The sequence below is a fragment of the Xiphias gladius genome, chromosome 3, assembly GCF_016859285.1.
Source record: "Xiphias gladius isolate SHS-SW01 ecotype Sanya breed wild chromosome 3, ASM1685928v1, whole genome shotgun sequence".
NCBI lineage: Eukaryota > Metazoa > Chordata > Actinopteri > Istiophoriformes > Xiphiidae > Xiphias > Xiphias gladius.
The window spans coordinates 16,050,215-16,072,217 of NC_053402.1; the positions used below are offsets into that span (position 1 = coordinate 16,050,215).

General features: G+C 41.5%; 1 protein-coding gene across 2 annotated transcripts; it reads right to left on the bottom strand.

Annotated features, from left to right (window-relative positions):
- Window positions 1–10,137: 10,137 nt before the first annotated feature.
- hs3st3b1a (heparan sulfate (glucosamine) 3-O-sulfotransferase 3B1a) lies at window positions 10,138–21,625 on the bottom strand. Of its 2 annotated transcripts, XM_040123792.1 has the most exons (3): window positions 20,782–21,625; window positions 17,727–17,783; window positions 10,138–11,905 (listed from the first exon to the last, which is right to left on the bottom strand). In XM_040123792.1, the coding sequence occupies exons 1-3, from the start codon at window positions 21,273–21,275 to the stop codon at window positions 11,287–11,289; spliced, it is 1,170 nt and encodes a 389-aa protein (XP_039979726.1). In that variant the 5' UTR covers window positions 21,276–21,625; the 3' UTR covers window positions 10,138–11,286. The 2 variants fall into 2 exon arrangements, with proteins under 2 accessions (XP_039979726.1, XP_039979727.1); XM_040123793.1 differs by lacking the exon at window positions 17,727–17,783.
- Between the last annotated feature and the right edge of the window lie 378 nt (window positions 21,626–22,003).

Genomic DNA, 22,003 nt, shown 5'->3' on the forward strand with positions numbered 1-22,003 from the left:
GTTTGACCTTGGTGCAGCCTGGTAAAAAGGGTGTCACAGGATGCAAGCTGTGGGTTACATGAGGTTAGTTTTGACATCCAAAGACATGGTGACATAGTGCTCCAAAAATGCCCTTCAAACCGAGAAGGGGTAGATGTAATTTTAAGAATTTCAAGCAAGGTAACAGAATTATCTTTTTTGTTGTTGTTGTTGTTGTTGTTGCTGGAAAAACATGTCTAACACAAATTATTATTCCAAGGGCAGTGTTTTTACTTATATTTTATTTTCTATGTTATGTTTATATGTTAACATCTTAACCCCTAAAAATCAAATAAATTATTGCAGAAAAATCTAACTATAGTTAAAATAAAATAGGGCCACTAATTCTTGCAGGAAATAGTGTAAAAATTTGTACCTGTTGTAAGAAGTCATTCAACTTCCCATGATAATATATTCGAAGAATTCTTCATTCACACCCCATAAAATTTCTGACATGATGTCCTATATGAGCCCCAGCATGTTGCTGAACTCTGACTCTGACGAGGACTAGGGCAGTGCAGCGCTGTCATCTATTGTACGGCCTTCAGTTTAAATTAAGAAACTGATGGCGTGCACTCCCTGTCTTAAGAAGCTTTTTGCAAGATTAATTGCTTCAGACCCAGGCTTTTTAAATGTAGGTCTGATACTGAGCTTTATTTTAGTCCGCTCATTATTTGCAGGAGGAGAGAGGGAGCAGAAGAATGATTTGTTTGTGATTAATGTGGAATTGGGGTCCTTTCATTAACATACACACATGTGCAGGCACATTCACATGTGCTTATCCTCAGCCCTAACTCTGCCTCAACACAGTTACACAGTGGTGACAGGCCAAACGAGAGAGATGCCAACACACCCAGCACTGTAGGGAACACAGCCTGTTTTCCTCTGGTTTAACTTGTTTGGAGAACAAGGACAGAAAAATCTTACCCTGAAGGTACAATGTTACAGTAAAAAAACTTAGGGAAAGAATTTGCAAAATAATGGGTTAGTGACCACCATACTGGTGGAAAGTGGTTTCACAAAAGTGTACAATAAATTTTAGTTCAAGTCAGGCCACGGTAAACAGAGGATGTTCCAGGTGAAATAGTAGAACCCACCTATGATTTGCCTTTAGATTTAAAATGCTTGTAAACAGGGCCAAGATAAAATAAAAGTGTCAACACTTTTGTAAAATTCTGTGTCTTCTCAGTCACAGCAGAGCGTTGAACTTCGTGCCCTGTCTGTCTCAGTTATATGGAAATGGCAACTTATTTTAACATAGCATTCCTAAGCCTGACCTGAAATTGGCATCCAGTACTCTAAATCCATCTATTTTCGACTGCTTGTCCAGGTGAGGGTGAGAGTGACAACAAAAACCGAGCAGAGAGCTCATCCCTCATCTTCAAAATCTCCCAGGCCAGTCCTGTGGTGGTTGTGCCTTTAGCATCTCCAGAAGGAGGTGTCACAGGGTCTATACCGACTCTGCTGGCTCCTTTCGGTGTGAAAGACAGGAAGGAGCAGCTAAATACCAGAGGTTTTCCCTAAAACGCTGAGCTCCTCACTCTATCACGTAGAATGAGACCTGCCACTCTGCAGAGAGACATCATCTCAGCCTCTTGATCAAAGCCTGAGGTTTGGTTCTCACAATCAACATTCATGAAAGTAAGCAGCCGAAACTAAATGTCTGAAGTCTGAAAGAAATCTTGTCCTATAAAAACTATTTTGAACTCGTAAATCATAGAAATTTTAATAATAATCTCAAGTAATGAGTCAGAAAAAAGGCCACATTGCAGTCTACTCTCTGACTATAATATAGTCATTATAATGATTTATTGTAATGATGTAACAATGATAAATTTATCGCTGCGGAAATAATTGAATTAGTCTGCCTTGTCTCTCCTAATATAGAGCAAGTCCCAGTCCTCTGAGCTATAGGTCACTGGTTGGTGGAAATGCTTTACCAAGTGACCGGAGAGGAACGCAAACTGTTTAGCTGTGTGAAGTTAATAATTGGATGTAGCAGGGATAATGTCCCAGCATCGAAAATGTAGGATGACACCAGCTAGAAGTGTTTATGTGTCTGCCTGTGTATGTGTTTAAGCAATGAGGGCATGAGTCACAAAGCTGAGCCATCCACCCCACCCTACCCTTTCCTGTCTGTGCGCTGTTGAAAGTTGCAGCAGCGACCGAGTAAGGAAAGCCGGAGCTGGCCAGGGAGCAGGATCGAGCGGGCGGTCGTCTGCAAGCCCTGCAAGCTTGATGGATTTGGTTTTCAGCTCCTCACAGGGGCAGTGTTTTTTTTTCTACCCCAACCTCTAAATTAGGCGGGGAAACGTTTCAGAAAAGGGTAGGATTGATAATTAAGTCACGCTGAGTCACAAAAATAAAATCCATGTAAGTATCCAGCCCAGTACACTGGGAAATAAAATTATGCTGGACGAATCTTCACTTCACAATTCACGTCCAGTGCCAACATTCATTGCCAATGGAGGAAGTACAGTAGGGAGCCCTCTGTAGACAGGCAGGATGTATGGAAGTGGACATCGGGTTGTAGTTGGGCGTGTAGCGAGGCCGACTTTCATACAGGAGATTGAGTTCATGTCCTGTCAAAGACCCGCAATTAATGTTTAATTCTGTAACTGCAACTAAAATCCTTCCCTAACCTTAACCAAGTAGTTTAGTTTTATAACCCTAGTCATACCAAAACCTTGTGTTTTTTTTTCAATAACCACTATCTTTATCCAACTTTAACCTGTCTCCATGCAAAGAATGAGAAGAATGAGAAAAAAGATTGGCAGTGGACATTAAAAAAGGTTGTCATCGAACGTAATCCAAGGTTTTGCAGAACTGACCAATATTGACATTCTCATCTGGAACTAGAGTTTCAGTGTCAGTACATGTTGGAGGATGATGATCCTCTTGAACGGAAGACTGTTTTTCAATGATCAGTTCTGTTTTTCTATGTTTAATGCATAGTCAAAACATGTTTGAAGCAGGCATGTGATATATTTTTGTTTTTTCAGGAAATGTTGGCAGCTCATTTTACTTGTGAGTGGCGTTATACTGTTCATATTCCATGATTTTCACTGTGTTTGTGTCCAGAGGGTTAATAGGGCTAAAGTCAACCAGAAGAGAACCGGATATTCATCTTTTCTCATTGTATGGTATTTGACTCAAAACAAAGTCAACTTGACTGTCAGTGCTAACCATAACCCTAAACTCTGTGCAATTGGTTACTTTCTTTTAAACTGTCTATGACTTTTGGTATACTGATGGTTGACAAAAGAATTTTAAGCCTTTTTGAAAAGACTTTATACGAGATTGGAGGTATTTGATTGAAACAACCTCTGATGTGTCTGGCCTCACCTTCTCAATCCAGCACGGCAGCAGACAGCACCCTCAGCAATGCTGCCGATGTAAATGTAACACTCACTCACCGAAAAGTTAAATAGAAGTTGACACGTGAAGGAAAACAACAGAACAAAGGCAGTTTCTGCCCTATAGATGGGATGGATGACCTAGATAAAGTTCTCTCTTGTGGTAAAGGCTGAAATTTATGCCACACTGCGATAACCTTCCTGTCCCAATCGTCAGGCCTTGGTTGAAACAGAGGCAGAGAGAACGGGAGGTTCTTGATTGTGCAACTTGTTTCTCCAAAGGGTATCTCTCATCTCTGTCTCATCAAGGGTAACCCAGTGAACAATAAATCTACACAGCGACTGTGTAGATACTGGAGATGTTAGTGATATATGGGAAATCCTCCAGCAGCACCCATGTTTTACTTTATATAGAGCTCCTATATGTACCGTGCCAATGGCTGTGCTGTGAAGCCATTGCAAGGAAGGACAGAGAAAATCAGAGGAGGCTGTGTGATGGTTCCTCCGAACTTCCACCAGCTGGTTTACACCCACAAAACAGGAAAAACTGGGCTTCGGGGTTCAGCCTGTCTCCTAGTGTAACTTAATGGAAGTCATCAATCATCAAGAAGACTGGGAGGATACTAGGGCAGATTCCTAGTAGTTCGGTGGGTCTTTGTGTTGGGGAAGCATGACTTGGGATACCCTCCTCAGCATCTCCACTGTTTGGCTAAATTATTGACTGGAGCTTGTTTGGTAACATGCAGATAAACCATCAGCACCATTTCTCTGATATCATCTGACATGTTTTAATTTCCTGCCTGTTTCGCGTCGGCGCAACAACTTGTCTCAAAAGAGCAACTATAGTGGCAGGAAAAAAGAGCTTGTCATCTCAGTGACCATGAGTGACAGCGCTCCCCTGATACCATGGCAACACAAGGAATTCTACCCAATGGAGCCCATGACAAATCAAGACCTTGATGTTCACTGCTTCCCGACTGAGTGCAGCAGGGGGAGGGAGATCAGGGACCGAACTCACTCAGATCAGGAACGGTCAGCAAGCTTTATATGAGAAATGAAATTTGATAGTGAGAGTGGATTTTGTCCTTATTGGGAATTGATTTGAGGTCCGCTATTATGAGTCATTAGTGGCTGAAAGCGTAAAGATTGCATTAAGGTAAAGAAAAGTGGTTTCACAGAAGGCTGTCAGTACTGTATATCATTTCAGTAAATGCTGCAATTTTCCTTTGTAGCGCTGAATGCCCAATGAAGAGTGCGTGATGGGTTTGCAATGTATTGGGCCACGTTGAGACCGTAAATAGCACTGCATTAGTGTTGCTACAGGTATTGAAGGGTAAAAAATCTAATTTGATCCAGGAAGTCAGGAAAAATGCAAAAGACAGATTCAAAAAAAGATTTCAGCTTTGCATTGCTAGGCACACCTTAGCTAATTATTCAGAATATTTCTGGTGAGACTAATAATATTCAGAACAGACTGCGGGATGCAGGCAGTCTATCATCACTGCTGAATCTGCAGTGAAGGCTAGCATCTGTTATTAACAGTAATTTACCCCAGAAACCATCGAAATTTCCCTTTTTTTCTGCTCTCTGCATGCTTCTGTGAGGTGCATGGACTTCTTAGCGTTCACTTTCTGCACATGTACAATGAAGAAATGGCCCAATAACACTGGCATCCTGAATGCAGCCTTAAGCACCTGACAGCTGAGAATAACACAATCAACTGTTTGACTTAGATCTCCTCTCGTGGCACCCATTATCAACAAAAATATATTAGAAGAATATGAAATATTATACTGTAGTTGACATACCAAGCACAAATTTGTGGCCTATTGAAAATAAGCACCAGAAATAAAAAACAGTCAAGGAGAGATAAGTAATGTGTTTGTATGGATGGTAGATAAACAGAGTCTGGCAGAGGGACCGTCTTGGGAAATTCCCTACTCCATTCTGGCACTGCTTTAATTTCCATTTAATCCCAGGAGCAGGAGTTTAACGAACCAATTAATTGCAAAATCAGATTAAATCCCTGAAAGCCTTGAAATTATCTCCGAGTGAAATGTTTCTCCAATGCTCGAGGCACAAATATTATTCTCCCTCGTTAATTTTTATAGTAAGATCTCTGTCATAAATCTATGTGTTTGTCCGCTGTTTTTATCCTTGTCCACGGTCATAATGAAATATGTTCAACAACATAACTTTATTAAATATAATGCCATGGGTTTATCTCTGATATGGCCATTAGGGACTGTCCTGTTTTCAAAAGCACAGTTTTAAAAATATCCTTATCTATGTCACACATACGCATGTACAGATAAATGTAAATGTCTGATCCTGGGGCCAGCTCAGACAGTACTATACCTTCCACTCCAGATTAGCACCGGCTAAAGGGCAAGAATCCTCCTGCCCGGACCTTGTGGAGGTTGCAGACAGACAACAGACCATGCAACAGACAGCCCAGTCAGTAATCCCACTGAGAGTCCCGCAAAACCCTCACCCCTAGAAGTACAAATCTTGGATTATGAAGGTGATATTGGTCCGTAGAGAGTAGGGGGACTGTACACACCTCATTACAGAGAAAGGGGGATAAACCTGGAAGAGCACTGAGATGTCTGAGCTGGGCGGGGTCACAGGTGGTAGAGCCTGAGCAGCTAATGTTGATTTCTTCTTGCTAGTCCGATGTCCAAGATGTAACTTAAAGGAAATGAGAGCATGTATAAAAACGCTTTAAAACAATGAGCTTAATCAGATAAGCCAAGCAAACTACTTATGCTTTTTCATAAGCTTTGGTGGTACAGTGTTGTTCAGATATTGAGCTTTTTGCCACAATTTCAAAGACACATTGGTTTTGCAATCAGGGACTCAGTGAGTGGCTATACTGAGGTAGAGCAATAAAGTAATTACAATGGCATGCCACTGGGATTTGAAGAGGACTGGTCTGGTCTAATGGAGAGTCCAAAGTGGTACCAGGCAGGCGGGCGACTGCAACAAATAGTGCTGAGAGACCACAGAATTGACATTAACAACAAAACTGCCTGTATTTGTTAGAGAGCATTTCTGCCTTCCTCCAGGAAATCTCTGGTTACAACACATGGACTTCAATGGTAATGCAACTTTCAGTGTGCACAACATCACAGTATTTGTTTGTCCTTTGAACAATATGGACTGGCAAGATTTCCAAATAAAGTATATAAGAAAATATTTGCCTTATTGGAAAGTTTGGCAAAGAAAAACTTCAAAACTCAAATTAACGGCCATGTTGAGTGCCATATGTGAAGTCTAATAATCTCATTGGACAATGTCTGAATCCTCAGCCCTATTAGAGCACAGGTAAAATCAGCTGTTTTGCGTAAGTTTAATGGTTAAAGACAAAGAATGGGAGGTTTTGTCTTCTACAAACTAGAACTGCAAGAGAAGAGTCCAAAGTAAACAACCTTCTCTGGGGACAGATGAGAGAACATGAAGTAAAGCTATGCTAATGCATGAAGGCTAATTAGAGTCAAAGCAATTACTAAATCAAAAATGTGATAAAAATGAGGTCTGAGGTCTCTTTAACCATCTATTTCAGGCCTTGATGAACTAAAAAGTAGCCACAGATACAGAAAACGTGTTAGAAAGACTTGATTACATTGATTCCATTTACAGATTCAATGTTAAAGGACCAGGTTTTGACAACTAAAACTGCAAATAATAATAGTGACGCAAATGTGATGGGATTATAATTATTATTATTCATTTTATTACTACTATCACTACTACTGATAATAAGAAGAAGAAGAAAAAGAAGAAGAAGGAGAAGAAGAAGAAGACAAAGAAGAAGAAGAAGAAAGAATGATAGCTTGGAAATTGGAAATGCAAATTCTGCTTTACACTGAATTGTCTTTTTTATATACTGATCCCAGAAGCCATGATATTTGCAACAGGAAAAAAAACATTTAGTTAAATAGATATTTGCACTAAATCACATTTGGACATGAATAGTTCTGTTGCATTTGAAGAGATGCCTGTGAAATCTTCCTTATTATTTTAAGAACAACATGTTGAGTAATGTTTACTTACACTATCTGTTATGAAAAGGTGTTTTCCGATGCAATAGAGCATTCACAGCCGTAGAGCTGATGAGCTGATGTACAGTAGCAACACATCCTAATCTGACAGCAGTGAATTCAGCACTTAGATTTGACTTGACAACTCCAAGGTGTGGGTGTGTTGTGCACAGTTTAGAAAAACATCTGCTTCCTCTTCAAATATAAATTCTCACACATGTTGTATTTGAAGTTACGGAAATCAAGTTGGTCCTGCACAACACTGAGAAGCTCCTCTGGGAGAGGGATTAGATTTGGATTAGCTCTGTCAGCACATACATGTCAACTGCAAATCTACTGTCTCAGATTAATGCTTGCCCTTCCTATCGGATTAGGATTAGGGTCTGGACAATGCATAATAAAAGATTAAGGGCCAGAAAGGAAGGCAATTATCTTATTAACCTCTGAAACAAAATTTACCTAAGAATAATATCTCCTTGTTCTTTTCTCTCTGATTTAGGTGCTCTGTAGATTTATTTTAGTTTTGTCTGAGACATCAGGCTTTCACGGTGCTTGGAGATTCATACCTCCAGTATTTAAAGAAGCTACAGATGCATCGCAACAGTACTTCCTGTTGATGACTCAACCACATCAATAATGTTGAATATTTTTTAACCTTTTTCAACTTCCACAAGCTTCTTTACATCCTCAAAGAATATGCTGTGCTGATGAAAAATAATTTTCTGACAAATTCATATTCTCTTCATGATTCAATAAATTTCATCTTTAAATCAGTGAGGTTGTCTCAAAGGATTCTGTTTTAAAAGTACTTTAAGACCCGAAGACATGATAGTATTAGAATCCTTGTTTTTCTTGTTTTGTTGGCTAGTTTCGGAGTTATTTCACACTGATACACCTCTGTAGGCTGACGTATAGACTATGTACCTGAGATGTTTTTGGTTTAGATTCGGCCTGGCACCTCTGCTCATGTCATTCCCCCATCTCCCTCTCAGTTGTTGCATCTACCCCTACTGTCGCGTACAGGCGAATTCGTCAATGTCACATGTGATTTTGGAGAACCTGACTAATTTCCTGTATTACCGACTTGATGGGGCTAGGCCCTCAGCTGAGTCAAATGTAGCATGGATGAATGACCTGCATCACTTCTGCAGGCAGAGACCAAACATGTTTAAATCACTCTGCGTGACTGACATTTTGGCAGAATACAAAGACTTTTCATTGACATTGTAATGAGGCTAAGGTTCATCCTGCTCCCTTCACCCCAACTCCAAATTTCTGTACATCTGTTCCCTAAACTTAACACGCTGCTGTTGTATTATGTTTTATTTTCTTCCACTTTTATTCAGCTCAGATTCTATTCCCTAGTGATAGCTGCCAAGTGGATGTGTGAAGTCGCTCGATGCTCAGGGCTGCCAAGTGTCTATTTCCCTTGTCGCCCCAACCTTCAAACAACAGCAGCCTCCCTTACAACAGCCAGGAGGGATGTGTGCTAACAGCAATCCCCCAGCTGGGAGGCTAGCAATTATAGCACCCCTCCTCTATCCCTGTAATTGCAAAGGGAGTTGCTTCCTGGGTGATCAGACTGCTAGCCTGCCACCAGGGAGACTGGCTTCATCACCTCCTCTGGCAGCCACAGGTAAATGAGAGTGTTTTGCTGGAGAGTTAAATAAAGGTTGTTCATTAATAGAGTAGGGTGATTCATATCTCGTTTGAACAATAACCTTTGCTGTGCATTTAGCTGTGCTGCATGATGGATGTGACAAGTTGCTCGAGGCAAGTGCATAGACAACCTGTGGCGCCTCCATAGAACATATTGACAGAAGATACTAAATTTTTCTGGAATAAAAACAAATATGCGCAATATGAACAGACCATAATTCTCGATTTGAAGAGTCTATCATCAGGAGCATAATCAATTATGCTGCTGCTTCAGGTCATTGCTCAAAAAAAAAAGAAAAAAAAGAAAATGTACCTTATGTTTACATCCTCATAAACACATTTAAACAGTGGCTTGAAACCTGACCTCACTTCATATTGTGGGGTGTGGATTGTTAAGTGTTACCCAGGGACATAATGGAATGCCAGTGTTTTTCATAATATGTCACTTCTCCTCTACATGAGAAACCTGACACGCTGTTATGTGTTTGTGGGGGTCATGACAACGAAACCCCCTCACTGGTGGCAGCAGGAGGCCTAGACAGCTAAAAGTAGTTAACTGCGCTGCACTAATTAGCCCGTTAGCACAATAATGTGCAAGATGGTGAATTAGTCACAGTAGTACACCTTTGCCTGCAGGGATCCAGAAATCTACACAGGTAAGGTGGGAGTAATGCATTATAGAGTAACACAAGCTCACCATAGGGTAGACAATTAATTTAACCTATATATATATATATATATATATATATATATATAGATATATACACACACACACACACACACACACACACACACACACACACACACACACACACACACACACACACACAATATAATAAATGCAAAGATGACAGAAACTTATATGATTCGGTAAAACATATTTATTCCTTACTTCGAAAAAATGACATGACTGCACCCTTTAATCTACTTCTCAGTCAAACCTGCTTCACTTCCATGTTTGTAAAGACATGTGTACATCGAAATAGTGCCTCTATGACAACGGGGTCGCAGTACGTCATTATGAAATGATGTCTGTTAAAATGCTGAGAAATGTAAAAAAAAAAAAAAAAAAAAGGTTGAATAAAACTCAACCATACATGAAACTTAAATATTAGCTGAAGGTAGGTTGGCTTTAATTCTCTTCAGCTATCACTGAAAGTAGAATTAAAAATATTTAAAGAATTGCTTATTTTCACGTGGCCATCACTCATCATCAGCGGCTGTATCCAGGGTAAGGGCATCATTAAACACTTCTAGTATCACCTGTGGTAAAAACAGCTTCACAGAATAATCCGTATGTGCCATTTCAGTACAGATCAGTGAATGTGACTGAGTCATATGAATCATTTTCTGTTTGGAAAAAGCAATAAATGATTACGCATTATGAAGCGTGTGCAGCAGGTTTTTGGAAAAAGGATAAAAACCTCCAAAAAGGGTCATGACAGGAGCCTCTATTGGATCCTAATCAACATTCCTTCGTAGAAACCGTATAAATAGTGATTAAGTCAAAACATTGCAGAGGAAATTTATATTATTCTGTTAACTTGAAGTTGGCTCAAGGGTCAACCATAAACTTACTGCCATTAATGGATCCATGTTTTATTGCAGTGCTCGAGAGACCAAGGCAGTGGCATCACTCAGGTCTAACTGACATGATTAGGAGCTATTACTGTATTGATCCACCTGGCAAGTGGTACTGGATCAGCTGAGGCCTGTATCGACCTGACTAAGTGGGCCCATAGACCTCTGAGGGTCAAGAAAATGTTAAGGGGATATTACCAGTTATTTGCAAAGTTGGATCTCATTCAGTTTAAGGTGAAGCGAAAGCGGCATTTGGGAAAGTAAAAGAAAAAGAAGCGGTTATCCACATGAAGCCAAAATTATGGATAAAAAGAAGGATACTGACCCTGCTCGTAATACCCGTAAAAACACTGTGCTTTTATAAAAATGTCTATGTATGTAAATGAGAATAAAAGCTGGACAGAAAGTGTGCCGTGGATCATGAATAAACCTGGTTAGGCAGCTTAGTGAGTTAATATCATAACAATAAATTATCATAAAATAGACTTCTGAACTTTTTACATATCCACCAAATACTGTACAGACACTGTATAACAATATCTCCAGAATGATAAAATTATTTAAAAAACAAAAAACAAACAAAAACACAGACAAGGTACCAGCATTAGTCTGTCATCATAGTTTTCATCTCAATCCCAGCCAAAGTCATGACCAGTCATCTGGTAAAACTTGCTATTAAAGGGTTTATAAAAGTCCCTTAGCCTCTGCACCACCTCTGGGTCAATATTAGGATGGGTCCTGCCTTTGGTTTTGCCCAGGCAGTGTGGCTTGCTGTTCCCCTCAGGTCTCTTAAGGCAGGGGAAGCCCTTTGCTGGGTTAAAGTGGAAATGCTTTTCCGTGACCACTCTCCTGAGACCAAGAAAGTCCTGAACGCGAGCCATCTCACCTGCAGGATCGCTAATCAAATGCTCTCCACTAACAAACAGCAGCTGCTCCATAGGGAAAAATTGGAGCCAGCGCTCAAGGTGCTTGGCATACATGCCAATTTGGACAGCGCTCCACGTAGTGTCAATCAGACCTGCTGACACGTTCTTAAAGGTCAGGCTCTCGAAAGAGGGGATGTCTGGCTTCTTGGAGCGGGTCTGGGTGTAGTCTGAGATGGCTCTTGTGACAGGATCCCGGACGACTACAATTAGCTTTGTGTCTTTAGACATGGAGTAGATTCGAGCAGGGACTTCCTTGGTGACATAGTAGCTGGGGGTCTTCTCCATGGTCAACTGGCCCTCTGATGACTTTGGCATCAATTCCCTGCCAAGGACACAAACACACTGATTATTATTTGCACTGCAGGCACTGTTTGGCACAAAAACAACTCTGTACCAACATATTCTGTGCTCCTTTGTAATGGCACTACTTTTTAAAGCCAACAACTTCCCATAAAGGAAGATGAGATTAACACTGACACAGTCTCGCCATGGTAGATTTAAAAATAGTTTAGCAGGTAGTCAATCATCATCAACAAGCAGACAATTGTAGACATCATGAGCAGCGTTAACAGAGTCTGAGAGTGTACCTAAAGTGACAGGGTCTGATAGGTAAAGCAGGAGAGCTGTCAATCGTGTGAGTGCCTGAGAGGACAATACACAATTCATGACATGTTCTTAATACAAACCCTAAAGGAAGGCATTCATCTCCTGCTGCTGCATTTAAATGATCTTAAGACCTCAATCATCTTTCAAACCCCGCAATCCTCACACTGAAATATTCCACACCTTGGTTACATTATACAAAAGATGGTTTAACTCTGAATAGGCAGTATTATGCTTCTTAATGTCATGCCAAGACATATGACTATGATTGCACCGTTCTCCTCATATTTGGCAGTAATTTTGTGAAAAATGGTAAGATTTGGAGAGGACTTGCATTCCTAAGGAGAAAATGCAAAGCTTTGGAGCTGTCTATTCCTATAACCGCATATTCTTCTTGACCCTGGATGGCTCTGGTTGATCATAATATAGCCTGTTAACTGCAGCCCTGACTGGATAATGGCTAAAGTGAGCCAAGGGGGATTAAGACTAAGCCAAACACGCTAGAACATTAGAGGCTAGTTGACTGCCTTGTTGGCTGACTGGGTGGCTGGCTTGTCTCTGGAGTGAGAGAGAGGGAGAGAGATATGTGGCCACAACGAGGCGCGTCAGTGGCAGGATAATCCATGAAGCAACACAGATGAGAACCAGTTGCATCTGGACACAATAACACAAACACCAGTACAGTCAAATGCAACTCGATATAACATGTTAAATTTTGTGTTGAGACTATTTCAGGGAGATGTCTATTCAACTCCATTCAATATTTTATTGTAGTAGTTTGAGGTGTTGTTGCATCAGAGAGCACTTTTAAATACTCCTCATCCACCCACCCCACCAACACACTGTCATCTAACTCAGTGACACTACCCAACAAACTACAGACGCAAACATTACAAAGTTGTATCAAGTCTTCTCTTACAGTGTCATCAAAATATTACACCTTCAACTACATAATGGTAACCTGTATGCAGGGTTATTGTATTTGCATTCGATCGTACATGTGTTAGTGTGTCAAGCCCCCATTTATAAACCCTAGAGTTGAATAAAATGATCAACTCTTCACCAACTATGAACACTTCTCTACTATGAATATTACAGTATGTGTAACTGGTTGTTATATACCTAAAAAGACTTCCAGACATTGGGAATTTCTTATGCTGGAGCTTAGGAGAGGAGCTCAGTGTCTTGAATTCAAAAGCCATGTGCAGATATCACTTAGTCTGCTGTATGCCAGCCATGACATGATGTCATGTGTTCAAAGGCATCAGCTCCAGACATAGCTCGTGTGGGTTTAAGTCAGTGAACTTGTAAATCTTCAGGTATTACAGTATTTGGTAATATTCTCATGTTTTGATAGCAAGCAGTTGATCTGAATCAAACAACAGGAAAGCAGAGGAGCCATGTCATTAAAGTGATTACCATAATTTCCAACCATCTGTTGGTGCACGTACAAGGAGCTTCAATATCCCTCTCCAAATCCAGCAGCTTTCATCTTACAAATTTATGTGGTGGAAACGAGCAGAAAAATGGTCTGCCAGATTTGACTGTGCAGAGCTCTAGGAAAAAGCTTTAGTGACTGTGGAAAAAGTAGGCATCACCCATACTTCATTAGCGCCATTAAAAACACACGAGGCGTCCACTTTCTTGTGCAATTTCACCAGCTAATTTCACCTGCTCTTCCCTGCCCCAGGTCTTACACATTTATTCCACTTTTTTCTCCCTAAGAGCCTTAGCCACCAATGTATATAGTGGAAAAACCCCAAACCTAATCAAGGTAATAGGTATGAGAGACGCAAACAGCTCTATCAGAACCCCCTGCAATTATCTCCTGCATCTCTTGGATACACACAAGCGCAGCGCTGTAGGCCTTTCTTGGGGCCTCAAGGGACACAAAAACTTACTACCAGTCAAACTTTCCGCTCAGTCCCCAAGCAAAACAATCTGTGTGAGAAGTACATGCATTATTCATCTCAGCAGAGATAGAGCACAGGAGAACATCTCTGAATGAGCGGGGAGTCAGAGAGTTGCCTAAGGGGAGCAGATGTAGCAAGCTTTCACAATTTGTTCTGATTAATAAACAATGTCGCCTGGAACCAATAGGTTTCAGTGCATCCTCATCCATCAATCAGCCATGCAAAGGCATCATTATTCAGCCTGAAGACAACAGAAACAGTTAGTCAACTCTGTAAAACTGAGCCACAAAATGCTGAATTTTGCATGTTCCTATTTAACCTCATAAAGCTAAAAACACTGCTCAACTCGTATTTTCAAAGTTGTAAAGCAAGTGGTCTAAGCTTGGAAGACTTCATACCTTTAATTGGTGTGCTAAAAATAAATCTATATTGTTCTTGGCTTTTACACATAAACTTCCTCTGCCCTCTAACCTGTCCCATTATACCTCGCAGGAGAACAGCAGGGCTGGGAAGATAACGGGGGAGGCGGAGAGGAAGACGGTTAAGAGAATGGGATAAAGCAAGAGAGGAAGGAGTGGAGAGAAGTAAAGAGAGGACGATTAGATGGAATCAGGTGTGCTGTTGGAGGATGGAGACAGCACAGGTCAACTCCTTTGACCCTGATGCCTAAGTCTAATTTTTAAGTTAGCCGCCAAATCAGATGCTGCGTCTGCATTTTCCTGCCGCAGTAGCAAAAGATAAATCTCGCCTACTACAACCTACAGACAGATATTAATCCAGGGGAGCTGTGTAGTGTAATTTGCCTATGTTTTGTCAGGTGGGCAGTCAGGTGTGTCCGACGTAGGAACTAGTAAGTAAGAAAGAGTAAGGATCAAGCACAGTGCAGAAAACACCAACAAGACTTGCATTTTTATATATATTTTTTTTCCTGCAGTATTCTGCTTGGCTGACTCTGATTGCCATCTATATTTCAGCTCTTCAGACCCATATGAGGAGGGACTGATCCAGAAAAAAACCTCAGCACTATCTAATGTCATGATGAGTTCTAATCTTACGCTGTTGCTCCGAGAGCGGTTGCGCTACTGTGGGAAATCGTTCCGCTTCTCAAAGACAGGATGAGAGGTGGTGGTATGCAGCCACTTAGAATAATCAGACCCATTTCACTGTGAGACAAGTTCCAGACAGAAATCAAAGAGGAGAGCAACTTTAGGGTAGGTGTTCCCCGGCCATTGCAGCCCATCTTATCATGTGTGTGAAATCACTGTCACCATGCTTCACACCCGGGACCTTCTTATATGACGTTGAACAGCACTCAGTGTCTCAACAGCATTCCCGAACAACAATGAGAATGGCTTTTCCCCATCCTCCACTACTACCGTCAGTATGCAGAGCTCAAGGCCACCTGACTGTCTGATGGAGACCGGCCCGTTTTGAAGAGAGGAAGAGGAGGGGGCGGAGGAGGAACAGTGTGTGAGCCACTTTCGCTTACCTCATGCAACTGTCAAGTCTTGCATTAACAAATAACAATTCTGACGGTTGTTTATAGAACCAGAGAGCACTTTTAGCAGGGTGGTGGTACTCGAAAAATGTAAACCAATCACACTGTATGTTGATCACACTCCAGGTAAAAGTGATGAACAAATGAACTTGTGAAAGTAACAATCGTCAGAAATGCTAAAGTCAATAACAGTATGTATTGATACACAGCTCTCGGCTGCTGCCTTAGTTGCTGTGTTAATAGAACTAGTCAGAGAAAGCTTGGGCAAATGGAAACAAAAAATATTATCCAACAAAAACAAGTGAGTTTGAGTGTTTCACTGTGAAAAGGTTTGATTTCTGTTGTTGTTGTTGGATTCTGTTTTTGAATGACAGTTCAGAAAGGTAATCAACAGATGGGACTCTGACTTTAAAAGATCAAATAAGCAGCTGATGCTATCAGAAATGTATTTACTTATGTGAGCCAGAGGTTTTTACACTGATCAGTAAATTGCAGGGAGATCCTGTATCAGCAATAGAAACTCAATCCAACAGTGAACCAGTAACAGCATCTAACTTAAAGGGGACCTCCGACGATTTCACACATCACGGTGCTTTCTCTGTGACAAAACATTATATACTGGTCAGGCACAGCTGGGAGTATGCATACTGGGTGCTATCAGAAAACAGTTGAAAATCCTCTTATATTTGACTGTGTGCAAGACAAATGCATGTTTAGCTAATATTGGTCTATATAAAACATTTTCACTTCAATAAATATGGGCATCGTTTACTTTGTCAAAAACATCCACAATTATGATGTTGCGGTGTTAATGGGATAAGAAAATTCTTTGCATGTAATGTATTTGTAATGTATATAGGTTTCCAACCTATATACATTACAAATACCCTGTAGTGGTTGGTACAACTAGGTAATTCTCCAGGGATGCATGCTGGTCTGAGAGGATCAACAAAAGCAAAAAAAGACTTCAAAGAAGCAAAACAAAGATAGCTGAGGCAGATCAGAGTTGCTCTGGCTTGTTGTCCGGTAGTCTCTGCAGTTGAAAGAAAGACAGGAAACAGCGTATTCTGTCCGAAGAGAATGAGAGAAAGATGAGAAAGTCAACAACTCAAGGGGATATAATGGAGTGATCCTGCTTTGTTTCAGTGTTTCCAAAGTATTGTAATAAGTGCTGCGGTTTGACAAACTGCCTCAGGCAAAAGACCAGGGGCTTGCTGCAGCAAATTAAATCCTCGATCTCCAGAATAGGGAGCGGAGGGGCACATTACCAGTATTGACAATGCACTGGACTTATTCAAGGAATGCTAGCATCATTTTAGTCTACCAGAAGAAAGAATCAAATAAAGTCGGATTTGCTTTTTGCAGGACATGGAATTTCTAAGGAGCAAGGTTTTCTGCAAGGATTATGGAAAAATTTTAGGAATGCTTGAAACAACAGCTAGCATGTGTGACTTCTTTCTTTGCAGCGTCTCATCATCAATGCACTTCCCCCTTCTTTTCCTGTCAATGTGCTGACAAATTAGTTTAAACTGGGAGATTCCTACTATATATTAAGAGCTCTCTCATCAATCCTCTTGTGGCCTCGCAAAGAGCTAAAAGTGTTGAGTAGGCAAGAGGCCACCAGTGGACTCAGATGAACCGATTCCTGGGAAATGCCACTTTCCACACAGAGATCTCGGAAAGTCAACTTTCGGAGTAAAAATCCTAAGTGTGGTGTTTGAGTCTTTTCTTGGGCAGGTTCCAGTGACTGCTCTTTCTGATGAACTCCTGCTGGGCTTCGTCAAAGGGCACTTTCACCCTTCTGAGCACATTTGCATACAAAGTGAAGGCAGAGAAAACACGTTTCACACTAATTGTCTGCTCTTTTATTGTCAGGCTTAATGCAGACCTCAGGGGTTCTCCGGCATCCCCTTTCATTGAGCTCTCTAACACTGTTTCGCTTTCGACTAATTTTAAATTTACTGCCCTCTATCTGCCACTGGCCTGCATCTAAGCTTCCCTGAGGCTCCGAGGAGGATTTTGGCTGTCTTCTCTGACACACTCAGTGAGTTAGTAAGAAGGCCGCTCATTATTCTAAATATGGAACCTAAAGAGGGAAAACAGGATTTAAACAATTCATTCACATTTACCGTGTAGAACTCAGAAGACCTTGATTTGAGCGTGCATTCAGTAGATGAGCAGTTAACCTGTCACAAAAAGACATATAGGAGGAAGTTAGAATTATGCTGGTATTAAAGAAAGGGGGGGCCAAGGAGGAATCTGTTCCCACAGCTTTCGGGAGTTGCCTCCTGTGCTCTGTGTGTGTTAAGTGTGCACATTTGTCTGCCTCCTCCCTTTTTCTGCCTATGAGTGCAAATGTGCCGTATTGTGGTAGGTGTCCCGCTGTGCTGGGGGCCTCTCCTCTATGTGGGGCTCCGGGAGGATGGACACACCAATCACAGTAAATAAATGGTGTGGGCACAACTCAATGCCACCACAGGAACTGATAAGCCCACCCAGAGGACTGCTCCTCTCTCCAAGCTACTGCTCACCATTAGCCAGGGGCAATGAAGTGAAACTTATGGGCAAATAAATCAACATACATCTTCGTCTGGCTCTATGGTCTTAGTTTGTCTCCCCTAAGACTTATTTTTGATCAAGCAGGACAGGGGATTGGATGATGAAATATTTCAACAGGCCTCAAAGAGGTGTGCCAGACAGCTCAGATCTCATATAAAAGCGCTCATTTACGAAGCTGACAGGTCGGCAAAGGCTTGTGTGGAAATACTCGTTCAACCAAGACGTGCTCCACCATAAAGTTGCCCTGGCTCTTTCGGAGCTCCACTAAATGATCATTAAGGGTTGGCCCGGTGTCATGGTGCTCTGCTGTATGGGGTCAATCTGTGGCTCAGTGCTCGCACTGTGACAACCCAAGCCGAGTTGTTTTAATTAGCCAGATCACCTTTCTTGGAGAAGAAGCCTTCATTATGCATGTCTCGAGATGAAACAGTTTCCAACATCCCCTGGCTGTGTGCTTAGTATGCAGCTGTCACTTTGAATGAGAAGCTGGCGTGTCTCAATTATATACAACTGCTTCTTTGACTTTTTAGATAATATTTAATTTAACGCATCTTTAATGATAGTAGCTCCTTCATTTAGACATTTCTCAGTCTTTACATGCAAAAAAACAGCCTGAAAACTTTTCAAAATAAGTTAAAAAAAAAACAACAAACATCTTCAAGCATGGGACGATTTCAATTTGTTCTTGTTGCTCAGGCTGTAGAGACGGACAAAAGACCACTCTTCACAGACTGATCATCCAAAATGCCCTAAACCTGTCCGGAAATTCTTAAAGGAGCTTAAGCGAGAAGTTCTTTGAACAATGCTTCGCTTCCCCTATTGTAGCTTTATGGAGCCAGCTTTGAAGCAGTGTGTAGATCCTTTGACATTTCCTGTTAATCCCTCAGCTCAGTCAAATGGACACTTGAAACAGCAGTATCTCTTCTTAACAATGTGGTTGCTCTGATGTAAAGCATCCAATGCCAAACCATTTCCAGGAACATTTTGGGTACTAAAAGATCGATCAGTTCTGTGACTATAGTGTGCTTGTGGTTTATTTCCACTCAAAGGACCAAGTTGTGTAAATGTCTAGCTGAGTCAATAGTAAAGAGCTTGCCAATTGAGATGTGACGTATGGTACAAGGACAAAAGTTGCCATGACAGAGAATACAATTAAAAATGTTACATTATGCATTGCTGAAGTTGCAAGCTGCCACAGATCCCCTTCTCTCTGCCTTTGACGTTCATGTCTTTTGCATTGAAGATGAAAACAAATTACTGCCACTGAATCAATACCCTGGATCTCATAATCTTGAATCACGATCCCGACTGTTCATGAATGACAGCATGACGTAACTTGCTGACTCCGAACCATAAAATAAAGGCTGCTCACTTGAACTGCATCCACAATTCAGGTCAGATCTAAAAGGAAGTTCTGCTTTATCTTTTTCTACCTGGTGCCCCCCCCCCCGTCCTTGTCAGGGAGCCGCGGAAAGCCGAGATCCAGGGACAGACGTAGAGAAGTATCAGGATCACTGAGTGTAGGTTATGCAAACAAGCAGAAAATTGATTGTGCTTTGTAAATGAACATGACTGAGAGGAGTTGCCTGAAAATGTCAAAGTGAGAGGTTTAGTCGTAGTAAAAATGTGTGTACGTGATGTTCTGCTGGTGGTTTTGCACCTGCAGTTGTTAAAACTTTGCATTTCACCATCTAGACGTTGAAATGGCCTGGTTCTTTTTGTTTCATACTGAGCACATCAGCAGCTTGTATTTTATTCTACATCTTACTATCACCTGAGGTCACACTTATCACCTTATCAGCAGTGTTTTACTATGTGGCTAAACAAATGGCTGAGATTCTGTTTCATTTCCATAATTAACAATACACAGTACCTACAATGTGTTTACTGTGAGTTCTCTGTTTCTCAGAAAACGGGTTTATATTATTCATGCTTCCCCCCTGTTTCGTTGTTGCAGGGACCTCGGGCCTGAAGAACACATTTAACTTGTGAAAAATGAATGATCAAGGTTATGTCTACAACAAACTGTGAACATCTTTAGTCTCCAGTTTACTAAAGACGGCAATTTAGTGGAATAAAAGTCACCTTCAGTTTACCCTCCTTTTATCAATCAGCAGGATCAAGTTACTTGCTTTTGTCAGTTAAAAGAACTTTCTTAAATTGCATTAAACAAAGTCGTGATTTTACTTTTCTCACTTTCTCTGTTCTTTCATCCTATATTCTCTCACACATAATATCTTTCCTGGAAACTTAATTGCTCACTTGTGCATGTCAGGCAGTTGAAGGTTACACGAGGATAGACTTTTCGGGGAGCAAAGTCCTTATTTAAAATGCGGATCTAACGGTCTGCCTCGACGATCAAGGCAAACAAGACTGTAAAACAGTCAAAGCTGCTTGAACTGGCAGGGTGTAAATAAAAATTTCGGAGGAGGAAGAACGATGTTTTTGTTTTATTCAGGGCTTGTTATAATCAACCTCAGCCACGAGTTAAGTCTCCAGAGAGCCCCCTCGCAACTACGGTGCTCTTGTGCAAGGTCGACAGAGGAAGCCCACGTTTCAAATGAGAAAACTGTGTGAAAATGAAGCAGTGTCGGATATCAGATGACGGACATCGGTGTGATGTACCTGTACCACTCCAGTCCCCTGTCGTAGTTGCGGTCGAAGAAGTGCGGCTCGGCTCCCACCGCTCTGATGTCCGGATGCAGGCGCAGAAACTCCAGCAGTGCCCGGGTCCCTCCTTTCTTCACCCCGATGATGATGGCCTGGGGCAACTTTTTACTTTCCGACTCATTGAGGAAACCTGAGATGGCGTTATCATCCGGCGCCTTCGCCTCGCCTCTGATTTCGTCCCACTCTTCTCCTCTGCTGTCCAAATCGTTTTCGTTATTCAGTAAGTCCCTGGACGCCCCCAGAGAGGGCTCCCGATTGTCAACCTCTGCATCGTTTCGGTGTCTGCTCACCGTGCCGTACGTCGGGTTTGGCATAGTTGAGCAGTAGCCGACACAGCAATAAATCATATACACCCAAAGGGACAGCATTATGCAGAAAACAAAGAGTTTGTTTTTCACGTGGGATGATGGCACAACATGTAGACTGTGTAAAATTGGACTATATTCCATAGGACCACCGTGAAAAAGTTATATCCCAGGTAGCAGGCATTTTGGCAAAGGCGCCTCACTCCTCTGCCATGGCTCAGATAGCGGACAATCGATGCGCAATTTCCCAAACACAGATTATTGCTACCCAATATGGAAACTGGTATTGAATTGTACGGCGCGCTTTCACCTCCTGTTTCACATCCAGTTCTGTCTGAAGAAAAGAAATTAAAAAAAGGAACAGTTTTATTCTAAGCAAAAACAAAAAATCTGGAGAGAGAGAGAGAGAAAAAAAAAAAATCACATTGAAAATATCGTGAGCGACACACGCGTCAGGGACTGAGGTAGTCTCCCATCACTTCCTCTCAGTGTGTGAGCGCTCACACAGCAGCACCAAGTTAATCTACACCAGGCTCCGGCGTCAAGACAGACAGAACATGGAAAACTTACTTCCGGTAGAACCTTTCAAAGTAAACCAATCGATGCGGGCAAAGTAAGCGAGCATACGTGTGTGTGTGTGTGTGTGTGTGTGTGTGTGTGTGTGTGTGTGTGTGTGTGTGTGTGTGTGTGTAGGAGAATATAGCTGGTTATTATATACCCCTTTGTTTTATCTTACCCCTTAATTCCATATAATTATGAATATGATGTCACTATGGATGGTAGGCTGCCATCTATACAACTTTCACCAATTTCTGGTACTTGGTTTCATGACAACGCAGGGGCCTAAAATTGTGATGATTTCGTTCAAACTA